This window comes from Erpetoichthys calabaricus, chromosome 8 (assembly GCF_900747795.2).
Source record: "Erpetoichthys calabaricus chromosome 8, fErpCal1.3, whole genome shotgun sequence".
NCBI lineage: Eukaryota > Metazoa > Chordata > Cladistia > Polypteriformes > Polypteridae > Erpetoichthys > Erpetoichthys calabaricus.
The window spans coordinates 183,370,105-183,395,254 of NC_041401.2; the positions used below are offsets into that span (position 1 = coordinate 183,370,105).

The 25,150-nt window shown below is 35.9% G+C and overlaps 1 protein-coding gene across 1 annotated transcript; it reads right to left on the bottom strand.

Annotated features, from left to right (window-relative positions):
• Nucleotides 1-269: 269 nt before the first annotated feature.
• On the bottom strand, nt 270-23,825 carry LOC114656365 (metalloreductase STEAP3-like). The gene is made up of 5 exons (XM_028807967.2): nt 23,677-23,825; nt 13,931-14,420; nt 12,311-12,838; nt 9,437-9,601; nt 270-4,560 (listed from the first exon to the last, which is right to left on the bottom strand). The coding sequence occupies exons 2-5, from the start codon at nt 14,408-14,410 to the stop codon at nt 4,267-4,269; spliced, it is 1,467 nt and encodes a 488-aa protein (XP_028663800.1). The 5' UTR covers nt 14,411-14,420; nt 23,677-23,825; the 3' UTR covers nt 270-4,266.
• Nucleotides 23,826-25,150: the final 1,325 nt, after the last annotated feature.

Here is a 25,150-nt window from a genome sequence, read left to right on the forward strand (position 1 = left end):
AACAAAAAAGAAAACTACACACAAACAACTGTTTCATGCAACAGATAATGGGAATCTAGAAAAAAAAGCAACGTTCTAAGGCCTTTAAGATTTAGCCAGAAGAGAATGTGGGGCAGCGTTGAGCTGCAGAAGTATATCAATAACTTGCACGATATAAAAAAATAATTAAAATGTAATACTAACCTTCTCGTGTAACAGCTGGTAACCAGGTAACTGAAGGAAAAAGCTGTAGTAGCAGCATCAGAGAATAATGTGACAAAAATATATAATCAAATCAAATCAAACTCCTGATTTTATTAAAAACACAGGCTTATTTACAATATCATGCAGACTACAGCAGTGATAAAGCATGGTGTACAAACCAGAAAAAATGAGTTTACTGGGGCATTCAAACAAACATTTATTGGATAAAACAATTTCCAATGCTGACTCTTAATGTGCACACACTGTAAAAAAATTCTGTAAATTTACATAGAAATTTAACAGCAAAATGCTGTTTTCATGAAATATTAGTAGGTTGCCGTTTTTTACAGTGCATTGTGAGAAGACTTGTTCACTTCAGGTTAGTGGTCGAACAACAACAGTATGTCACTGTTATTTAACGGTATTATATCATATTTTTCGATTTGTGTGACGTGTATTATCACCACGAGGTAGTTTGCACCTTTATCTATGTTTGTCATATGTATAAAAATATTACAGTGGAGTTTTTTATAATGTTTTAATCAGACAAAGCAATAATTAGTAAAAGTCATGCAAAGTATTTCTAAAAATAACGTTATAAAAACATGTGGGTAACGGATCAATTAAAACAGAGACCGTCGTCGTAGCTGGGTGGCTACACACAGAAAACAACGTGTTTGAAATTCAAAAATCTGGCGCGACACGGAGCTGCGCAACTTCCATACTACATTAAAACTGCCACTTTGTTGCTAACAGGTAAGAGTTCACTTTTATTCAAACTGTTCATTTGACTCAAAATCTGCAACTTTCTGTCGAAGAGTGTGGGAGGAGCATTGTAGAGTTTTTTAAAACCAGGCCAACTAACTCAGAAGTTATGGCAGTTCTTTCCAAGGAGGAAGCCATTGATTCAGCCCATCTCACTGTTCAACTCCTAATGGCTCACTTTGCAGAGAATCAAGATGGGCTTATTCTTCAAGAAAATGTAAGTTTTTCTTTATATACATTATTATTAGTTCTTACTATGAACAAATGTGTAGGAATGGTTCAATCAAATATGTTTTGTCATACTTATAGGACTCGTTTGACTACAAATTAGGATATTTTAATAAAGAAATTGTCTGTTTGTCTAGACAGTGCAAGAAAATGGTTACCTTGAAACTACAAAGGCACCATTAAGTTAATATATAGGGCTTTGATAATTTATTGTCTTAAAGCAATCTAATTCCATATAACTGAGTGAACAACCAAAAGAATCTTTTTTTTTTTTTTTTACTGTGCATCTAGAAGTCTTCCATTTTGACTGTTATTCTGTGCACTGTATAGACAAACAGATATTAAATGTTGAAAATATGTATTTTGTGTCAATATTAACAAAAAGGTAAATAAAAGTTAAGAAGTATATATTTGGATAAGCTATTCTTGTTTTAATAGGTACATTGTCGAATATTATTAGCACATATGTTTTTTGGGGATGTTAATTTCTAATTCTTATCTTTAACAATAGATGTCTGCCACTCCTGCTGACCTTGAGAAGACTGGTAACCTACCTGTGACTCCTCGATTGATCCTGCTTGGTAAGTATATGAAATATGACATGTCTGCATGTTCACTAAACAAGGATCACACTCTAGGCTGGCTGGCACAACTTTTTACCATTAGGAGAACATCCAGCTTTATGTGCCTCATTCTGGCCACTGTATAAAAAAAGTTTGATTAAAGTGTACTTTTTTAAACTGAAGAAAATATTTTATGTGATGCCTGAACGAGTTTGTGCTGTTTAGTTTGCATATCATAACCTTAGTGGCTTGTTGGCTAAAATATTGAAACTGCAAGGTTTGTTGTCTTGGAAGATATGAAAATTATATGATTTTGTCAGGGCTTGCATAATATTCTCACTGCCTTTTCTATGTTAGCTCTCCAAGGATAATAGTTTATAACATAATCTGTACACTCCTTTAAGGTCCAAGTGATACTCAAGGGCAGTGGATGAAACAATGGATGATCAGCTTGGAGGGCAGAATAATCTGCGAGGGTGTGCAACCAACCTTTCTCACTGGACTTGCTGCTTTGTTTTCACTGTATTACATCTTCAACCTGCAATATCAAGAGGAAGCAGCATCCACACTGGAATTCCTTCAAAGGAAAATTTACTTTTGTCTTTCAATAATATGGTAATAATAGTATTTTTAAAAAGTAAAGTTAAAGTTTCTGGATCTTTAAAGGTTTAAGCTGTAAGTTTGGTAACACTTCATAACATTAGCTAATGTATTAAATAACAAGTTGTTACACTACTGTGTAAATCTTTTAAATCTTGTTTTATTATTAAAGTTTTAAGACATTGATCACAGAAAGTCTTCCCTTATTATTTTTCAGACGATTTGTTGGAATAAATCCGTAAAAAGGAACCAAGGCTGCAAAAGGAAAAGTGACATCTAAAAAGACTGGGAAAACTGTTCAAAAGAAGACCATGACAGTCAATCTGAAAGTGTCAAATCTTTTAAAAACATTGATGGGCTTTGAGTGGCACTTTATTTAAAATGTTTTTTGTTTTACAGTGGTTTGTATATACTGTTATATATTTTTTTGTATTCTACTTTTTATATCAAGAAAGGACTGGTGTTTGATAAAGCCTTTTGTTGATTTATTTTACTTATATATATTGTTTTTTTTTTGTCCCTGAAGCTTGATTTGAAGCTTGTTTATTATTTAATGTCAAGTTGAGGCATTTCGAAATTGTGTTTGTTTTCTTAAGCAATCTTTGTATTTCTCCATGTTATGGGTGCTTATTTGTTGCACCATAATTTATGCACTCGAAAATATGATGGCTTGCATTTTTCACATTTTTTTGGCACAACAAACAATTAATATAATGTTAAATTGAAATAAAGAAGGACTAAAACAATAAGTTGGCCTTATTTATTTTGTTTTACACAAATATAAAATGCTGGGTATAATAGCATTTGCAATTTAGAATAATTGGGTTGTGATTACAATGTAAATTAACAGCTATATACTGCTAAATAACATCTGTATGCTGTAGCTAAAAAAACAGCATCTTGCTGTTAATTTTAATAACAGTATCCCACTGTATTTTAACAGTGCAATGCTGGCAACCACAGCTGCCAGTAGATTACCGTTTTTTTACAGAATTTTTTTTTTACAGTGCAGTATCTTTTTTGGACAGTTGACACTCTAGTACTGCATAATGAATGTATGTAAACAGTTGTTAATATATAGCTAGTTATGTCTGTCATGTATGGTAACCTCTGAACCACAAGGCAGAATGTTCTGGAATATTACCCACCATCATTTTGCTGAGTAAGTAGCATTCATAGATAAAACAGTCAAAATATATTTTTCCTAAACATAAAAGATTGATGACTCACAATAAAAGTTAGCAATTTCAAAATATAATATGTTGATTCTTTAGAAATACAACTCATATACGACCAAAGAGGTAACATCATAAATCTGCATAAAATTATATAAATATTCTATTCTTCATCTACTGATTGTGCTCACAATTGTGTGATATAAAAATATAACAGATTATATTTTACACATAATTTGATTCAAGTGTCATGAAAAAATAAATGTTTCTCATTCCCAGATTCAGTGTTTATATGTACAGTATCAATGTACATAAAGTAAAGTTCAAGATAAACTTGAAAACAGGATTCATAGGAGTTCTGTATTTCAGAATTTCACAAGAGCAACACAACTATATTTTTATTGCTCTGAGCATGTAAAACTATTCTATAAGATGTACTATAAAGTCTGGCATTTTACACCATCCTGCGGATGTGGCTATATTGGATGACAGCACTTTTTGTACTTTTTATATAGGCAAAAGATGGTAAAATAATCTCAAAGCCTTAGATCTGATACAGGGGAGTAGCTAAGGTTTAATACATTTCTAGAGTAAAAAGTTCTTTACAAAAAATACAATAAGTGCTGTATGCTTGAGACCTACACATAACAAAGTGTAACCATCCACCACAAAACTCTCAGGGTAAAAGTAGTAGCCACAAATGTAATGATACTGAAAACTAACAGACAGACAATCTGCACAGCTACTTACGGTCACACATTACTGATGCTCTCACAGGGCAAACTATCAGTGAAGCATCCTAGTCCTTCCAGTACCTGTGATCCAGCCTTCTTTTCCCAGCCTCTTTGAATTTGCATTAGTCTTCGATTTACACAGGGCAGAAGAAGGCACAATTTAGAAAGCAGAACTATGCAAGGTATTACAAGAGTCAGGGTGAAGGTAGGTGGCAGGTAAAATTTATATCGATTTTTATCAAATGCTCTCTTCCATCCATATAACAAAGTATGTAGTGTAGCAGTCATAAGGGCAACATATCCAAGTCTTGACTGCAAAATAAAAGGTTAAAATGGATATCATTAACATGGCACAAATCATTACTAACATGATCAAAGAACTTTCACAAATGGATACCATAGATTACAAAACCAGGATACATACGTTGTGTCTTGAGAATACATACAAGTACCACAATGCTCGGTTGAAATCTCAACCCAGATATTGTCTGATTCTATTATGCAAGGGCAGCACGGTGACACAGCAATTGGTACCACAGACTCACAGTTGCAGTACTGTATTGCTGTCTGTGGTGATCTTGTACATTTTTCATTTGTCTTTGTGAGGTTTCTCTGGGCCCTCTGGTTTCTTTTCATATCCCAAGGACATGCAGGTTAGGTTCAAATTCTTTAATGGCCTGGTGTGAATGAATATTGCAGTGTGCATGTGTGTGCCTTGTGATAGATTAGCATCCCATCTGAGGTAAAGTCCTGTTTAGGGCCTGGTGCTATCAAGATAGGGTCCAGCTTTGCATGAATCAGCATTGGGATCAGATAAAATAAACAGACTTTTAATGCATCCACATACTTGGAGGCTTGTCTTGGGATTTACAACATAAAACCCATGCCATGTCTTTCCTATGCAGATTTCTTAAATTTGGTGTGTTCTGCTAACATTCAGGGACCATATGCTTATGGTCTTTCTCAAACTATTAAAAGTACAGCATTCGTTAATAGATATCTCACTACTTTACACATTCATGGTGTTTATATTTCAGAAAAAGCAAGTCAGATAAAAAAAAACACCAGATCACACACATGAATGCAAATTTCCTATGGTGTAGGACAAAGTGAGCATTGCCCGTTTTGCTAGGCTCTCAGTGGCCTATTAAGAAAGCAGACAGGATTGCAGAAATTTAGCTGCACCTGCTGTCTAGCTAAACTGAGGCTCTACCAATGTTTTGTCTGTTTGCTTTTTGAATTACCTTATAATAAAGGTGTTAATTAAAGATAAGCAGACACATCTATAAAGACAGCTACAGACCAAAGGTGCTCAGAGTACATTCATTTTAAGCTTTTAACTATAGTACTAGGGTGTTGTACTGTGTTAGCCATTATGAATGTAGAGAACAGCCAAGCAAAATGACACCTTTTATTGGCTAACTAAAAAGATTACAATATGCAAGCTTTCAAGGCAACTCATGCCCCTTCTTCAGGCAAGATGTAATCAATGATTAGATTACAATCAATGATAATCTCAATGAGATTAAGATGAAGAAGTGGGCTGAGTTGCCTCAAAAGCTTGCATATTGTAATCTTTTTAGTTAGCCAATAAAAGGTGTCATTTTGCTAAGCTTTTAACTAGAAAAACAATGGGTTTCATTGGAGAGTAGCAAGCAGAAACACTGCTGAACAATGGCTTAGTCTAATGGACAACAAAACACACCTATAAGTAGACACTGAATTTGCAGCTGAAATGGGTGTTTATCCAATTACCAGAGTCTATACCAGGGGTAGGCAATGTCGGTCCTGGTGAGCCGCAGTGGCTACAGGTTTTCATTCCAACCCAATTGCTTAATTAGAAACCAATCATTGCCAATCTCAGACCTTATTTAATTTTATGGCTTGTTAGTCTGTGCAATGTAAGGCTCTTATATCGTAGATTTTTTTCCTTTCCAAGGATATCATCCAAATGATTTGAGGTTCTCCAACCTTAATTGCTTATTTCAATCTTATACTGCTGCATTCAGTGTTTTAATTGCTCCTTATTAGCAATAAGATGTAAAAGACAAAGCAGCCAGCAGTTCTCCAGCTAGCTTTTTTCCAATTACATCTGTGTGTGTTCATCATGCACTGCTTGATTTAATAAAACACTTAATAGAAAAATGTGACAGACTGAAAATGATCTGTTTTAGGCTTCAAATCATTTGGATGATATCCTTGGAAAGGAAAAAAATCTACGATATAACAGCCTTACATTGCACAGACTAACAAACCATAAAATTAAATAAGGTCTGAGATTGGCAATGATTGGTTTCTAATTAAGCAATTGGGTTGGAATGAAAACCTGTAGCCACTGCGGCTCACCAGGACTGACATTGCCTACCCCTGGTATACCTTCCTTTACAACCTGGCACATGCACTTCTCCATTTACTTTAGATCAAGAAGCCGACCCATTCCATTTGGAGCAAGAAGATGACCTACTCTGTTGGGAGAAAGAAAACATTTTCTGGTGTAATGGAAGCTGCTCTACTTAAATCCTTGGAGCTGGATGCGGCGAACTAAGAACTAAGATCACTCTTAACTTCTGCGCCAGTGACTGAATACAGGCTTAAAAATATTGAGAAGCAGCCTTAACACTAGAATTAGCAAATCTTACGAAAAACTCAGAAATCCGGCCCACTTAAATCCGATCGCACCTCTCCATCAGCTTCTTTTGTCTTGTAAATGTGTCGATAATCCCAAGCAGCCTGCTACACCATCCCCCCCACCGCTTTAGAAATGGCCAAAACCTCTCCCAACTGAAGCCTTGTTTATCAGGGAGTCCTAGAGCTGTATAGGCTAAAAAAATATTTTGTTATTTGGAACACATGCATTTCAGGTGTGTTCCATGTCTACAAAGATCTACTGCCTATGTAAGTGTAGGATGACAGAAATGTTGGAACACACCTAAAAGACAAACGTTTTCCATGTTTTAGTACTAATGACAAAATTTTGACATGAAGTGTATAATGTGTGAAGACTGAAGTCCAAATTTCAAATAAGCAATTTCATAAAAGGTACAAGTATAACAGAACAAATGCGCTTTTTTTCCCCCAAGACTATAACCAAAAGAAAAAGATATCGGCTTAGTGTGGCTTGTTATCTTGACTTCTTTGGTAGTATAGTGGTAAGAGCCGGTGACTCCTATTCAGAAGGTCCCGGATTCGAGCCTTAACATTTCCCAAAATAAACGTTTTGAGTAGTGAGCTGCTCAGTATTGTTACTATTATACAACAAAAACATACTACATTTGATTTGATTTGTAACAGTCGGTGTAAATGTATGGTACTTGCAAAGGTTAGCATTTTTTTTAATTCAGTTTTATTCTCTCAGTCGCGTTCACACTCGCTCCGATCTGACACTGCTGTTGTCAAGTAAAGACGTGCTATAACAGAGGTGAACTCAGATCGGAGAAAGAGAACAGAAGCCATCCCCTCCCTGAGAATGCAGTTAGACTTCTTTTTTGGGCACATACACCGTCCAGATCTAAACACTAGCGTGGAGAGGTGTTCACGTATAAGATCAGCTCACTATTCAAAACGTTTATTTTGGAAAGCATTAAGACTTGCAACCCAGGACCTTCTGAGTAAGAGTCAGTTGCTCTAACCACTATACTACCAAAGAAGTCACGATAACAAGCCACACTAACCTGATTTCTTTTTTTTTGGGTTATAGTCTTGGGGAAAAAAAACGCATTTGTTCTGTTATACTTGTACCTTTTGTGAAAGTGCTTATTTGATATTTGGACTTCAGTCTTCACACATTATACACTTCACGTCAAAATTTTGTCGTTAGTACTAAAACATGGAAAAAGTTTTGTCTTTTAGGTATGTGTTCAACATTTCTGTCATCCTACTCTTACATAGACAGTAGATCTTTGTAGACACGGAACACACCTGAAATGCATATGTTCCAAATAACAAAATATTTTTTTAGCCTATACAGCTCGAGGTACTACCTGACTCCCTGATAAACAAGGCTTCAGTTGGGAGAGGTTTTGGCCGTTTCTAAAGCGGTGGGGGGGGATGGTGTAGGAGGCTGCTTGGGATTATCGACACATTTACAAGACAAAAGATGCTGATGGAGAGGTGCGATCGGATTTAAGGTGGGCCGGATTTACGAGTTTTTTCGTAAAATTTTGTAATTCTAGTGTTAATCCCTTAAGGGATTTTGCACCTTAACTCTTACCCCAGAAAAAGTTGTACTATTTCCTATTAAGATGCAAAGGACATGGTTAAAGTCTAACAGTGAGCCGAGGAAGACAACATAACACTATAGAAAAAAGGCCACAAGGCAAAGACAAAGAATGCACTCTACTACAAGCAAAGTTCTTCACTTGAACCTGTGCATTAGAACACAGGCAATCTGTCTGTGATGTCACACTAAAATTCCAAAAGTAAAAACACTAAACAAAAAAACTTGTTCAATCCTTCTCAAAAACCTGTAAACAAATGAAAAACACCCAACTTGTGTTATATTTCTGTTTGTCTCATCTATCTTGCTTCCATTTGTTCCGCTGATATATAAGCAGTTGTCATATTTTTGTTACCCCAGTGTTTACCAATAAACTGTGTTATACAGTTTCTTAAAAGTAGAGTACTTAATTTATCTTGCAGTACATCTAATGGCCAGAAAACCCACCTACAGAGAAACGTAAGGAAAATAAAATAGAAGCCTAACAGAAGTTTATAATTATTTACTAGCATTGATTAAGGCAAAATCAACAAATAACTGAGCAAATACATAAAACATTTCTAAAGCAGAACTTTACAAGAAGGTCCTCTTAGAGAAGAGGCAAAACCATAATTAATATCCCTTGGAAGATTCTTGTACAGAAGTCAAAAATATTTTAATCCCAACTGTTACCTCTAATTCTAAAGTAGAAATAAGGAAGGGTTGCTCTGTAGCAGTCCTGGGCAATTGGTCCTTTAAATTAAATAATTGGGCATTAGGAATATATCACATGAGACAACATTCGTAAAAGGTTACCCGTTTCAACAATCTCCTTAATCCACGTCAGCACCGCAGGGGAATAGCATCTATTCCAGAAGTACTCAAAACAGGAAACAGCCTTGGACTGGGTGCTAGTCAATCTCAGGGTCCAAGATTCAAATATTTGTAAAAAAAGTATAAAAACAAAGCTAATTTTAACAGAATGAATATTACCTGAATAAAACTAAATTCTCTCCAGCTAAGGGCACTTCCCACAGATGGCAAAGAGCTGATTGCAAGCAGTGACAGCATACCAAGTGCCATAATTCCACAGGAGACATACAACTCCATTCTCCAGACCTCTTCTTCTACCCAGGCATTTTCTTTGCCAGCTTGTACCTGCAATCAGAGAGGACATTTGCACAAATAAAACACATTGGTAAGATAATTATCCACTCAGATTGAGCATGCAGGGAAAACAAATCTCTTCATGTTGTACCACATTCAATGCCAGCTATTGCTACTGGGATTGCTTTTGACCCCTCAAAACTATAAATTGGAAATCCATCTTAAAAATGCATAGAAGGAAGAAATTACCTAACATACGGCAAGTTTTTCAAGTTAATATCTACAATACAATTTTCACATCTAGGCAAATGTCATTAATAAATTTAAAGTAGGTTCCATGTGTTTCTCAAAGCTCAGACAGAAAGATAAGATTGATAAAATATTAAGGTAAATTTTATGAAGTGAGACAAAATTACATGATCCTTTTACAGTTACTCTTTCATTAGTTCCTACAAACTGCGTTTCCAAAAACTGGATGGGATGTCTGTCCATTAGAGCACACACATTATGCACAAAACCACATTCACATTTACTCCTACCAGGCAAGTCCAGAGGTGTCAATTAATCATATCTCTACAGCTTTTGAATTTTGGAAGCCATAGGAGTTCTAGAAGAATGCAAGGAACAGAAGAATGTATAAAGTTCACATACAGTATAGGCTGCCTGTATTGGAGTCCAGAACACCAAAGCTGTACAAGCTTATTATAAAATATGTTCTATATCACACTTGACAATTTGCTTTAGTGTGGAAACTTATGCCAATTTCTTAGTCTGCCTTTTAACATGTATGTAATATCCTTTGAACTGCAGAAAATGACAAATAACCTTTGCTCCTTTGTTGATAGTATAATATGAGAAAATGAGAATATATTCCAGAAAGAATTACAGTGGTGTGAAAAACTGTTTGCCCCCTTCCTGATTTCTTATTCTTTTGCATGTTGGTCACACAAAATGTTTCTGATCATCAAACACATTTAACCATTAGTCAAATATAACACAAGTAAACACAAAATGCAGTTTGTAAATGGTGATTTTTATTATTTAGGGAGAAAAAAAAATCCAAACCTACATGGCCCTGTGTGAAAAAGTAATTGCCCCCTTGTTAAAAAATAACCTAACTGTGGTGTATCACACCTGAGTTCAATTTCCGTAGCCACCCCCAGGCCTGATTACTGCCACACCTGTTTCAATCAAGAAATCACTTAAATAGGAGCTGCCTGACACAGAGAAGTAGACCAAAAGCACCTCAAAAGCTAGACATCATGCCAAGATCCAAAGATATTCAGGAACAAATGAGAACAGAAGTAATTGAGATCTATCAGTCTGGTAAAGGTTATAAAGCCATTTCTAAAGCTTTGGGACTCCAGCGAACCACAGTGAGAGCCATTATCCACAAATGGCAAAAACATGGAACAGTGGTGAACCTTCCCAGGAGTGGCCGGCCGACCAAAATTACCCCAAGAGCGCAGAGACGACTCATCCGAGAGGTCACAAAAGACCCCAGGACAACGTCTAAAGAACTGCAGGCCTCACTTGCCTCAATTAAGGTCAGTGTTCACGACTCCACCATAAGAAAGAGACTGGGCAAAAACGGCCTGCATGGCAGATTTCCAAGACGCAAATCACTGTTAAGCAAAAAGAACATTAGGGCTCGTCTCAAAGATTGCCAAGACTTTTGGGAAAATACCTTGTGGACTGATGAGTCAAAAGTTGAACTTTTTGGAAGGCAAATGTCCCGTTACATCTGGCGTAAAAGGAACACAGCATTTCAGAAAAAGAACATCATACCAACAGTAAAATATGGTGGTGGTAGTGTGATGGTCTGGGGTTGTTTTGCTGCTTCAGGACCTGGAAGGCTTGCTGCGATAGATGGAACCATGAATTCTACTGTCTACCAAAAAATCCTGAAGGAGAATGTCCGGCCATCTGTTCGTCAACTCAAGCTGAAGCGATCTTGGGTGCTGCTACAGGACAATGACCCAAAACACACTAGCAAATCCACCTCTGAATGGCTGAAGAAAAACAAAATGAAGACTTTGGAGTGGCCTAGTCAAAGTCCTGACCTGAATCCAATTGAGATGCTATGGCATGACCTTAAAAAGGCGGTTCATGCTAGAAAACCCTCAAATAAAGCTGAATTACAACAATTTTGCAAAGATGAGTGGGCCAAAATTCCTCCAGAGCGCTGTAAAAGACTCATTGCAAGTTATCGCAAACGCTTGATTGCAGTTATTGCTGCTAAGGGTGGCCCAACCAGTTATTAGGTTCAGGGGGCAATTACTTTTTCACACAGGGCCATGTAGGTTTGGATTTTTTTTTCTCCCTAAATAATAAAAACCACCATTTACAAACTGCATTTTGTGTTTACTTGTGTTATATTTGACTAATGGTTAAATGTGTTTGATTATCAGAAACATTTTGTGTGACAAACATGCAAAAGAATAAGAAATCAGGAAGGGGGCAAATAGTTTTTCACACCACTGTAAGTCTTAATAGTGGAAAAAAACTCTAAAATGCTTGCTTCATTTTGTTAGGCCTCATGAGCCATGGAGTGCTTTGTTTTCTTATGTGTTTAATACTGTAATACCAAAACAAACAATAAAACCCACTTTCGTTCCCTGTGATTATGCACCTAAGTTGCTTAAGTTTATGAAATATTTCTTTTTAGAAATCAAACACTACAATGAAAATAGAGAATGTGTTACTTCAAAGGAGGTGGTTCAAAACCCATACAGCCAATAAAATAATCTGGATAATTACCTGTTTATATGCATCGTTTAATAGCTCGTAGCGAGCTGATCTACGCATTGGGAGGCACAGGCTATAAACAGCATGCAAGACTGCTGCATAAAAACTCAGAAGACCAAGTTGCTTTCTGTGTTTGAGCCACTGATCCAGCCAGTCAGGGAAACGTTTATACTTAGTGTTGTTCTTCAGCTGAAGAAATGCTGCTAATATTCCTGGTAGGTAAACAAGGGAAAGCAAGACATAGGCTACACAAGGCAGTGTGACATTCATAAGTTCAATTGGCATTTTGTAAAAAGCATTTTGATTTTTGGTTAGATATGGATGCAAAACAGATATGATAAAGTTATAGAAGTAAAAGAAAATAAAAAGACCAAATGAAACCAAAAATGGTTTTTTCCAGCTAGGAAAAAGGCGCAAAGGGAAGGATTCTATATCACGGGCACATGACAAGGAACCCATATCAACTGGGATGAATCCCATAGTACGAGCAATTTGACAGACTTTAGCACTGGCATCTCTGTTGTCACTGCAGATGAACACCTGTGAAGAAACATAAAATAAAATGTTACAATTGGCATATTGGTACATGTGGCTGCATGTTCATTCGAGTATCCTTTATGTTACGACAATCTTAAAAGGGCTATATAAATAAAGTTCATTAAATTCTAGGTGGTTTGTGTAATAAAAGGCTCATGTTTCCCTGAAAAATGCCCAGTGTCTCAGCTTGTAAATGAATTAACAATTTAACCTACATGAATATCCGGTTCAAATGACAAGAAAGGTGCAGTTCCACTTGCAACCAACAACAAAAAAATTCCATTGGAAAAATACGCTGAGAATAAATGTTGGTGTGAAGAACTACACCCTAAATGATTCCATACAGTTTGAAGATCCTAAAGCCTTGACCATAGAGCTATTTTTACAATGGACAAAACAGAATGTACAAATTTGTAACAATGAAACACATATTGTACAAACTCAAAAAAAGTTATGAAGCAACACAATTTGATATCTCTTACTGCCTTGTGGATAAAGCATTCCATGTTAGAGGGTTACAGTAATCAGTGGTGATGTACTACACTGCTATGAGGCATGACATACTGAGTTCAAAAACAATACTATAAAAAATAAATGAATAAACAAAATACTATACATAGTGGCTTTAAAATGTATCATGTGGCCAGATATAGGCAAGCCATTGTCAGTTGAAAAAAAAATCCTAAGTACCATAACATGTAATAAGAAAAACTACCATTACACTAATTACTTTGCTACCTTTCATGTTACGGATTTCACTGTGTGTGATATACTTGCAAGTCAGGCCATAAGCAACTCAATAAGTGATCAGTAAAAAAATGTTTCAGACTTGATTGCGGATGATATGACGATCAATGCATTTAAAGTCAGCTAAACAATAAAAAACACTAGAAGGAACTCTTGAGAGAATAAGGAATCGCCATACAAAACGTTCAAAAGCCATGGCACTGTTAGTTTAAAAGACTGACAACAAGAATCATACTTTAGTTGTTCTGTTATAAAGTAACCTTTTATTATATGTTTATGAAACAAGCTTCTATATGTGCAACTCAAATAGCCAAAGGATAAATTAATTCACTTTAAAATATACATTACCTGCTTATTTCCATCTCTGGGACCAGACTGCAGAGCCCAGGCAGAAATAACATTAAACCCCTTCACAACAATGGAATCTGGGAAGAGCGATGCCAAGTACTCTGCATTGGATTCCGTCTGATGTTTCAGGTCAGTGCTGTTACTTACATCTACTAGTACTTTTCCAGCAAGAATAGATTTTAGTTCCAAGAGTGTAAAATAATGCTCCTTGAAGACAGCTATAAAGATTAACTCAGTCTGGTTGACAGCATTCAGTTGTGTAGTTACTTCAGCTGCTTGAGGGAAAAGTCCAGCATTTCGTTTTGGGTTTCTGCTTCCAACCACAACTTTAAATCCTGAACAAATCAGTCTGGTTGCTAAAGATCGAGCAAAGTCTCCACTTCCCAGTATACCTATAGCCATTTTGCTTGTGGAAGTAAAACTTGGTACACCTTCTGAAGAGGTTCTCAAAAGAGGTTTGGCCATGTCTCCCTGAGTCATTCTTTTTAACCTATAATAAAAAAGCAGCCTGAATTAGTCAAAGCATGACAAACAGGATCTCGATTTAAAATATATGACCTAATCTAATTATATTGTGGTACACCAGAAAGTAGATTACAGATAGGAAGTAATTTCATAAACCATATTTGTCTTAAAAAGATAGCCAGTAAAGATAATTGGACATTGCTACACAGAATAGTCAGCTAACAAGAGTAAACAAGTTCTTTAAGTGTTGTGTGTGCAGTATTAAAAACTAATATAGTAGATGGGATATTATGTATTTTCAGTATCCTCATTTTATTTATGTCATGAAATATTTGTGATCACATAAACATTTTTTTTCATTCGCTAACAAAGGATAGAGACTCTCTATGTTTTTATAGCTGAAGACACAGTATTAATCATAAAAAAGTTTCATGTGTCCATGTGAATAATGGTAATAATTAGCACAATCCTTATGAATAGCAGATTCAAAAATGTTATTCACTGATAAACAATTATAAGTAAAAATCGTTGAAAAAGTACTTTTGAGTTTCTTAGGCTAACTTCATTAAATGTCAAAAACATTTGAAAAAAGAAAAACAGAAAACAAGACACCAATGAGGAGATATGATTACACACAAACACCCATATCTCTACATGTGTAAGTCATAAATCGCTCTTATTATTATTATTATTTTTAATAATGCACTGCTTTGTGTTGCAAGCTACCGAGTTGAAGCACTCAGGTACTGTTACTTCTTATCATAAGCAGGGTGGAAAAATATACTGTACTGCATTTAGTAATTTACAATATTGACCTTTGGAGTCATTGTAAAACATCAAGGTAGAAACACAATTTCCTCTTTGAGGAAACAAAAATTCAATTAATTAATCCACTTAATCCACACAATTGAAGAGTTTCTTACATCAATGGTCTCTTCAGTATAACAATACCTGCGATCAAGTTTCACCCAACAATGTCTCAAAATGCAATATGGGAGTATTTGGTACTGGTTGTGCAAGTTCGGAAATCATTCAACATAGTGAATAAAATGATAATGGAATTTGCAACAAATATTGAAAAAGTAAAAGAAAAGCAAAAGCTACCAGTGATGCCTTAACACGTGTTTGATCACACAACCCTCTGCAGTGCGATCCTGGGGTGATGAAGTTTTGTTTGCTCTAATCTGTTGCTGTGCCCTCTCAGGCATATTTTGTGTGCATTGAAAATAATTTGGGCTTTCTTTGTATTGTAATCACACTTCTGCCTCCCATGAAAATCCAGTGCCCCTTACTAATTTTGTCCTAGCGCCAACCTGGCTTTGCAATCCATTTTTTTATACATGTAATCATTTCAAGAGGGTCTCGTTACCAATAAAATGTATCCTTCTAAAAAATCATAATAGTAAGCCAGTGGAACGATCTTATGAGCACCTGTGCTTACATCAAAATAATACATAAAATTACCTAAACAATTAAAATACTTTACGCTAAGGCAACATAAATAACAATTACTCATATTATATCAAAAAAATAAAACACATTAAAACTATGTACAGAAAGTGATGAGACAAGTATACCAGTGTGTCTATTACTGTTTATTGAATTGTAGTCCACACAAATACTAATATTGCATACAGTATGACCAAGCTCTCAACTTTAGGTGTATCACTCTTAATGACAATTGAGTGTATAAATTAAGAAGACTCACAGATTTACCAAACTGGTCACAATGTAGGATTACTGGCCTGGTGACTAGAACATTATCTTTCTAGATGCATTATCAGGTGCATTACAGCAGTTTTTACTGTTATTGCTTAGCATCCAATACAATTTTTAATTTTCTAGGATGAGAGATGGCATAAATGATTTACATTTGTCAACATCCATACTAGTTTCAATCTAGATATATGAAATGCAAAGGTCTGTCCATTTGTCACCTGATTACTCTCAAACTAATGGGGCTAAAACCTTGATGTTAATTGAAAGCTTATGACCTGATACGTTTTGAAGATTCAGAACATTTTAGGTAGCGGCAGCCTTGGCAAAATGACCTGTGGTCATGTGTTTATTAAAGCAAAATAATCGCAAAGACAACTGATATGGCAAAAAGAAAAAAAGGAGTAGTCACATCTGCTGGCCATCAAGAAGCAAACTGCAGAAGCTGAATAAATGAAAACAACAACATAATAGGAATATGAACAGGAAGAATAGCGACACCAAACCAGAGAAGCTGATTATTTGACAAAAACCAACATAACTGGAAGAAGCAGAAGAGAAGCAACATCTGTTGACTGTTGACGGCTCATATGCATGCAAGATAAAGTCCAGGATACAGAATACAAGAATGCCCCCAGACACAGAAATAGCCACGTCAAATAGCCGGAACCTCTGAACATATGAAAGCATTGCTTTTACATCCTTACATTGATTTTTCTTTGAAACCCACTACTTGGCAAAGTTACATGAGCAATGTGATCAATGACAAGCTGTACTTTTAAATGATGAGAACCAAAGAATGTGTTACCAAAATAGAGAAGTTCCGCTTGCTCTATCTGAGCCAATAGAACTAATAAAATACATTATGACTTCTAGAGGAACTGAAAGAAGTGACTAAATAAAAAAAAAATATCAGAAGTATCAACAGCTCCTTATCTTTAACTTGGCTTTTATATGTATTTATTTTAAGACCATAGGTCTGTGTGTTTCACTTGTCAAAGGAATACAAATGTGAATATATACTGGATTCATCTGAAGCAATTAAACTGACCCTGAAGACTTTAGAAACCGGTAATTCCCAACATGGGGTGCACGCCCCACTGGGGGGCAATTTGATTTTTTAGGGGGCAATTCGAGAATTTAGGTACGTTAATTTATAAAATGAAAAAACAGAAATTCATTGTTAAAAATGATAGAAAAAAAATAAACAATTTTTATTTTTTACAGAGACATTTATATATTTATATAAACATAGTAGGGATGGTGAAGAGCCCTTTAATTTATGATTTTACAACCGGCACTGGTTTTTCTACTTAGAAATAGTTTTTACCATTAAAATAATATGAATTGTAACAATGATTATAAAATTTTGCAATATAATAAAAATATAAAATGATCGAAATATTACAGAAAAAGCTGTCATTAAAGTTATTTTATATTTATGAATATCACGTCACTTACTATATGTTTTCAAAACTGTATTTGCTGTATTTTCATATTACTTCATATTATATATTTTTTTTAACAATTTCTTAGTGATTTCTTTGTCAGAACTATCCTTTCCCTCTTTTGTTTCCATGTTCTTAGGAAGCTTGTTTAGACCATATTAATGACATTATGGGCTTCCTCCACATGAGTAGGAGTTCACTTTTTGAATAGGTAATAATAATAATATGTTACAGTGGGGGACATCGTGACTTTAGGTGGGGCACGGCCAAAAAAAGGTTGGAAACCACTGGAATAAACATATTGTGTTTTGTTATTGAATTATTTTTCTCACTAAATAATTGTCTTTCACTGTATGTCATTCTTCAGTCTTGTTCTGACATGTGGTGAAAATTACACCATTGTTAATGCTGACAGATTATGGAATGGTAAATATGTATTATAGCATTAAAGGATTATTTAAAAGCATTTTCCAAATTCATGTCAGCATTCTACATTTTTTCACATGAATCAAAATTTTGTCATATTCTTTTTTGACATACAATCCATGGTCAAATGGTTTTCTGAAACATCTGACAATGACAAAGAAAACACATTTATTGTAAATGAGAGCCATTAAACAATATCTTTCAAATATGCAAACTTATATACTGCTCTTGATTAGCAGTGAAATCAAAATCTCTTTTGATTTAACTTTAACCATTAAGGTATAAGTTTGAAATATGAATATGACACAAAAATATACCTTTTATTTGAGGACATTTCTGTGTACATGTAAAATAAGGTCACTTTTTTACATTGTATTCTCACATCAAAAACAGAACATGAGGCAAACCAAGTGCTTCTTTTTGGTCAGTTGTGTTCATTGATATGATAGAAAGAAAGAGAAATTAGCAACAAAGCTTTAGAATTATACTAGAGCTCTTATATTTGAGAGAAAACACTTGTAAGGTCTTCATTTTTGTCACTATAGCATAGATTAAAAACTCTGAAATGCTTTCTCCATTTTTTATGATCCTGAACATTCAATACTGCAATGAGCTTTAAATTGGCTTGAGACTTGTGTAACAGAGAGAAGATTCTTTGTAAAACTTGATGGCTGTGTTTCAAAAACATGAAACATTGAATATGGCATCCAGCAAGGATCACTTCTAGGTCCAGTACTCTTCTCACTTTACATTTTCCCTTTACGTCACCTCATCTCAAAACACAATGTAAAATACCACAGCTATGCAGATGACACACACCTTATTTATTCATTGGCTCAGATGATCCAAAGGCTCTAGACTGTCTTAACAGATTGCATAAACAGTATTATACAGTGGCTAAGTTGTAATTTTCTTAAATTAAATAAAGAGAAGACTGAACTACTTGTTGTCGGCTACAATAAAAAAGTGCAGAAATAAAAAAAAAAAAAAACTAGAAAAGTTGGAAATAAGAAAAAACTGAGATAAAAAAATTTTGGTTTTTGATTGAAAACTTTAATTATAAATCTAACATTAATTATGTCACCAGAATTACATTCTTTCATTTAAGAAGAATAGGACATGTTTGGTCCTTTATATCCTTAGAGCAGGGGTCTCCAATCACAGTCCTGAAGGGCCGCAGTGGCTGCAGGTTTTTGTTCTAACCCGGTTGCTTAATTAGAAAGCAATTCTGCCAATAATTTAATTTCATGGCTTGTTAGTGCTTTAACTCTGCTATGTCAGGTCATTCTCATATCTTTGAGTTTCTTCCCCTATCTAAGGATATCATCCAAATGATTTGAAGGCTAAAATAGATGAGCAATTCTCAATCATTCACTTTTTTCTCTTTACTTTCCTTCCAAGTATTTAATTAAACCAAATAATGCAAGATAAATACACACTGGCGTAAATGGTAACAAGCCAAATGGAGAAATGCTGGTCTCTTTTGTCATTCGCATGTTATTGCTAATTAGGATCCATTAAAAACTGAATGAATACAGCTGTTTAAGATGAAAATAAGCAATAAGCATTCAAAATCTTAATGAGCGAGACAACTAAAGTGAAGCAGAAGTGTTAATTGAGCAATTAGTGCTTCTTATTAAGCAATTGGGTTGGAGCAAAAACCTGTAGCCACAGCGGCCCTCCAGGACTTTGAATGGAGACCCCTGCCTTAGAGGATGCTAAAATGCTGATACATGACTTTGCCTGTAGTTGTTTAGATCAGGGGTAGGCAACGTCGGTCCTGGAGTGCCACAGTATGTGCAGGTTTTTGTTCCAACCCAGTTCCTTAACGAGAACTCAATTATTGCTGAAGAAGCACATATTGCTTAAGTGACATTTTAATGCTTCATTTTAGTGGTCTCGCTTGTTAAGGTTCTCCAACCTTAATTGCTTATTTCAATCTTAAACTGCTGCATTCAGTGTTTTAATTGCTCCTTATTAGCAATAAGATGTAAAAGACAAAGCAGCCAGCAGTTCTCCAGCTAGCTTTTTTCCAATTACATCTGTGTGTGTTCATCATGCACGGTTTGATTTAATAACACTTAATAGAAAAATGTGACAGACTGAAACTGATCTGTTTTAGGCTTCATATCATTTGGATGATATCTTTGGAAAGGAAAAAAATCTACGATATAAGAGCCTTACATTGCACAGACTAACAAGCCATAAAATTAAATAAGGTCTGAGATTGGCAATGATTGGTTTCTAATTAAGCAATTGGGTTGAATGAAAACCTGTAGCCACTGCGGCTCACCAGGACCGACATTGCCTACCCCTGTTTTACATCTTATTGCTAATAAGGAGCAATTAAAACACTGAATGCAGCAGTTTAAGATTGAAATAAGCAATTAAGGTTGGAGAACCTTAACAAGCGAGACCACTAAAATGAAGCATTAAAATGTCACTTAAGCAATATGTGCTTCATCAGCAATAATTGAGTTCTCGTTAAGGAACTGGGTTGGAACAAAAACCTGCACATACTGTGGCACTCCAGGACCGACGTTGCCTACCCCTGGTTTAGATTATTGAAGTGCATTCCTAACAGGTCTGTCCAAAAAAAAGTTCTAAACTGATTATAGTTGATTCAGAATGCAGCTGCTAGAATCCTAGCTAAAAAGAAATCTGGCGATATTGTGCTAGTATTAGTGTCTTTACACTGGCTGCCTGTGTTTTTCAAAATCAATTTTAAAATACTGCTAATTGTTTAAAAGGCTTTGACTAATCCTGCACCTTCATATACCTTGGAATGTTTGCCCCTTTACATTCTAAATCATATACTTAGATCCTCAAATTCTGCTTTGCTTGGTGAGAGTGGTGAGACTGCTTTTAGTTTCTACGCTCAAAAAATATGGAGAGATACATTAGACCAGTACAGTAAAGCTGTTTAGATGATGTCTTAGGACTTACTTTTAAAATCTGGCTTTTTGTTAAATTTAAGGCTAATCATATTGTCTTTTGTTTTCTCTCCGTATCTGGTGGTAGTCTGAAATTCCCAGAGGCTGGTGGAAGGTAGAAGGGCACTAAAGTCCTTTTCCTGATGATGTCCGCACTTGCTGACACTCATTTTTACTTCTTCTTTGTATCTTTATTTATGACAAAATGGTGGGATTTTGGTCACGGAACCCAGGAGGTTTTTCTGCTCTCCCCACTGATCCATCTAACCCTTAGTATGGTTACTTTTTTTTTTTTTTTTTTTTTAATTATTGGTTTTATTTGTTTCAACTGACTACCATTTGTAGCACACCTTGAATATCATGACATTTTCTACCACACTTAATCCAGACCAGGGTCACTTGGCACAAGGCAGGAACAAACCCTGGACAGAGCACCAGTCCATCGCAAGGCGTACACACAGGGCCACTTTAGAATCATCTGTTCACCTAACTTGCAGGTCTTTGGACAATGGGAGGTATCCAGAGCACCTGGAGGACACCCACACAGACACAGACAGAACATGCAAACTTCACGCAGATAGGATGCGGGAAGCAAACCCGGGTCTCCTTACTGCGATGCATTGCTTTCAGCTGGAAAGTTCCTATACACTCCAATCAACTTAATAACGTCCCATTTAAATGATGGGAAACCTGCTTCAGTTACATTGTTTCACATTCTTTCCAAGGGTGCCAACAATTGTGGCACATGTGTTTTTGTTACAAATAATTATTTCTTAATGAGGGTTTGTTTTTCTTTGAATTAACTTGTTTCAATGAAAACTCACAAACCCTGGTCTCCTTACTGCGAGGCAGCAGCACTACTACTATCCCACAGCGGCCTGCTGGCCAGCTTTCATTCTATATGTATAACTGTTGTTATAACTCATGGGAGTACTTACCCCGTGCATTCAATAACCAAACTACCAAAAAGATACCTTTATCAAATCAGTTATGTAGGAAAACACAATTATTTTTGCACTAATATCACTCACCGTTATCCCAAATATAACTAAGCAGTGGAGATAAATAGTGCTTGAATATGAGTTTCCATACCAGTTATACTTGTTTCTGAAATTCGGATAGCTTAATAGGTATTTTATGTAGTCTGCAATTGCTGACTAAAAACACATTTAGGAATAAAATTCCAAAAACAGGAACTACTTTCAGGAAGCACTTCAACCAGTTAATAATTAATGTAAAATTAAGACATGGAAAAAAAGCAATCCCTTTCATGAGAGATAATAATCAGAGATATAATATACAGTACATATAATACATATATAATAAAACTTTTTCCACAGAAAATTAAAGAGTATATAGACTACAATTTTACCGGTTTTGTCTTCTATATGTAATGAAAGGGCAAATTACTGTATGTTTGCAATGAAATACAGTCATGGCCAAAAGTTTTGAGAATGACACAAGTCTTGGTTTTCACAAAGTTTGCTGCTTCAGTATTTTTTGATTTTTTTGTCAGATGTTTATACTTAGGAAATGCTTGTAATTATACTTAAGTTTCAAAGGCTTTTATTGACAATTACATGAACATCCTCTGAGAGCAACTTCTCCCAACCATCCCAGAATAGTTTGGTGGCCCACAATGCCTTTTCCAGCATGATGGAGCACCAGGCCATAAAGCAAAAGTGAGAATTAAGTGGCTCGGGGAACAAAACATCGAAATTTGAGGTCCAAGGCCAGGAAACTCCCCAGACCTTAATCTCATTGAGAATTTATGGTCAATCCTCAAGAGGTGGGTGGACAAACACAAACCCACAAATTCTGACAAACTCCAAGCATTGATGATGCAAGAATGGGCTGCCATCAGTCAGGATTTGGCTTATAAGCTGATTGACAGACACCATGCCTGGGCAAACTGAAGAGGTCTTGAAAAAGAAAGGTGGTCCAACACTGCAAATATGGACTCTGTGCATAAACTTCATGTAATTGTCAATAAAAGACTTTGACACTTAGGAAATGCTTGTAATTCTACTTCAGTACACCATAGAAACATCTGACAGTAAGATTGAAAAACACTGAAGCATCAAACTTTGTGAAAACCTATACTTGTGCCATTCTCAAAATGTTTGGCCAAGACTGTACCTTCAACTTTGAACAAAGCGACACATTCTTTTAAAACCAGAGTCCTACTTCTTTCAGTGTTATTTGGTTTTATGTTTAATAGAAGCACTAAAACACTACCAGCATATTTACACGGCCATTTGAACAAAGAAAAACCAAATTTATACGATTAAATAATCATAGGGAATCTCATTCAACGATCACGAAAACAGTGGTAGAAAACAGAACACGAGCTGTGGCTTAAGCAAAGCACCCCGACTGTAGAATTTGTTCAAGCTTTTGTAAAGTTAGTCTTTTAAAATAATACTGTCGACAGTTCTCAGGAAGCGACAAGCAGGAGGGTCGGGGGGTGTGATGCTACATTAGTGCCAATCTATACATTTACGCGAAGGAAAGTTTCTCAATACTAAACCATTACATAATGAATACCGAAAAGTTAACAAAAGTTTGTAAAAAGTCAAAATGTTCCTACAATATCTAAAACTTAACGTGACTTTTAAATGATTTTTGTTTTCAGGATTTAGCCGTACGGCTGCCACACCGTAGACGCATATGCCAACTAAAAAAAGCAAGGCAAAACTTAAATTAGAAGTTGGGAAATACAATTTTAATAGAGTGAAATTGTAACAAAAACACCTACTTATTTGCCCACGTGACAGCTAGGGAGCGGAGCAAACAGAAGCCACTCACGTCACGTCAAACCCACGCCGCGGTCACCTTCCGTGTGGACTAGCGCGTCGTGCAGTAGAGCCTGCGCATGCGCAATATCTCCGCGCCTACTTGTCTGAAAGTTTCCCTGTGATTGTTCCCGCCCCTAACCCCCCCTCCACCCCGGTTGGCGCGCCAGTCTGAAGAATGAAAGCTGGCCAGCGGGCCGCAGTTTTGCTCATTCCGATAGCACAGCATCAGTAACGGTCAACTTCTCTCCTTCTTGAGGACAAGTCACGCTCCACCTAAATATGCTGTGCCCTGCCTCTCCCTGTTAGGCAAAGATAAGAGGGCCGGGATGCAATTACTCGGGTCTTTCTAACGCCGACATTGTTAACAGGGCTTCTTTATGGCTACGACAACAGCTGATAATGACTGATAAGCGGCCTTGTGCTAAAACTAAATAATGTCAAGAAAGTTAGCCTTTCTTATAAAGATAGATAACCAAACACTTGTGCAAACATAATTTAAATTGTAAACGCTGGATGTATATTGGTGTTTGGCTGGAGGATGTGCAATGATTTAAAACGCTGGTACTTGTGTACTGTATGTGTTGTGAAGCCCCAACTTACTCTTCCGCGAGGTTGAAGTAAGGTAAATATTCGATTCCAGCCAGCACATTATTCACATAACTTGGCTAGCTGGTTACCCATAGAGAGCCTTAATAGCAACATAAAATATTCTGCATTTTAGATATTACATTTTGTGATTAAGGTGGATTCGGCTTTTGAAAACATCAAAATCCCACATTTTGGAAATGTATAGATACAAATAAGTTCCATCATGTTGAGCCACCGTAATTTTCGTGCCTTTGTGACACGACAGACGCCTTTGTTAACTTGCACCTAAGTTTTGCCCGGCTCCATGCGGGTCCATCAGTCAAACTGAATGGCAAAGTTGGCATACTGTCATATCTAATGAATGGGACTGTGATGTTTAACAGGCACTGTAAATGGTTAAATGGCTTTGGTCACCCTAATTTTCAGTTTCATGTCAAGGACGGTGTCTTTTTTAAAGTGCATTTCATTTACCTGGGTGAAATTCATTGGCAAAATTGGTGGTTGCCTATATTTAATTAATATGCTTTGCTATTAAATTTAATGAGCAGTGTAAAATGTTAAAAGCGTTGGGCCATGCTAATTTACATGGTTCTGTGACAAGACAAATGTATTGGTTAAATTGCAGTTGATGGTCAATTTGACTGGTAAAGTTGGTACATTCCAATATTTAATGAATGGGACTATAGTATTTAATGGACACTGTAAATGGTTAAATTGTGTTAAACCTCCCTAATTTTCACAATTTTGTAATAAGAGTACTGCCTTTGTTAAATTGCTTTTGTGTTTTGCCCGGCTCAATGCGATTATCTGGGTCAAGTTAACTGGCAAAGCTGGCACTTTCCCACA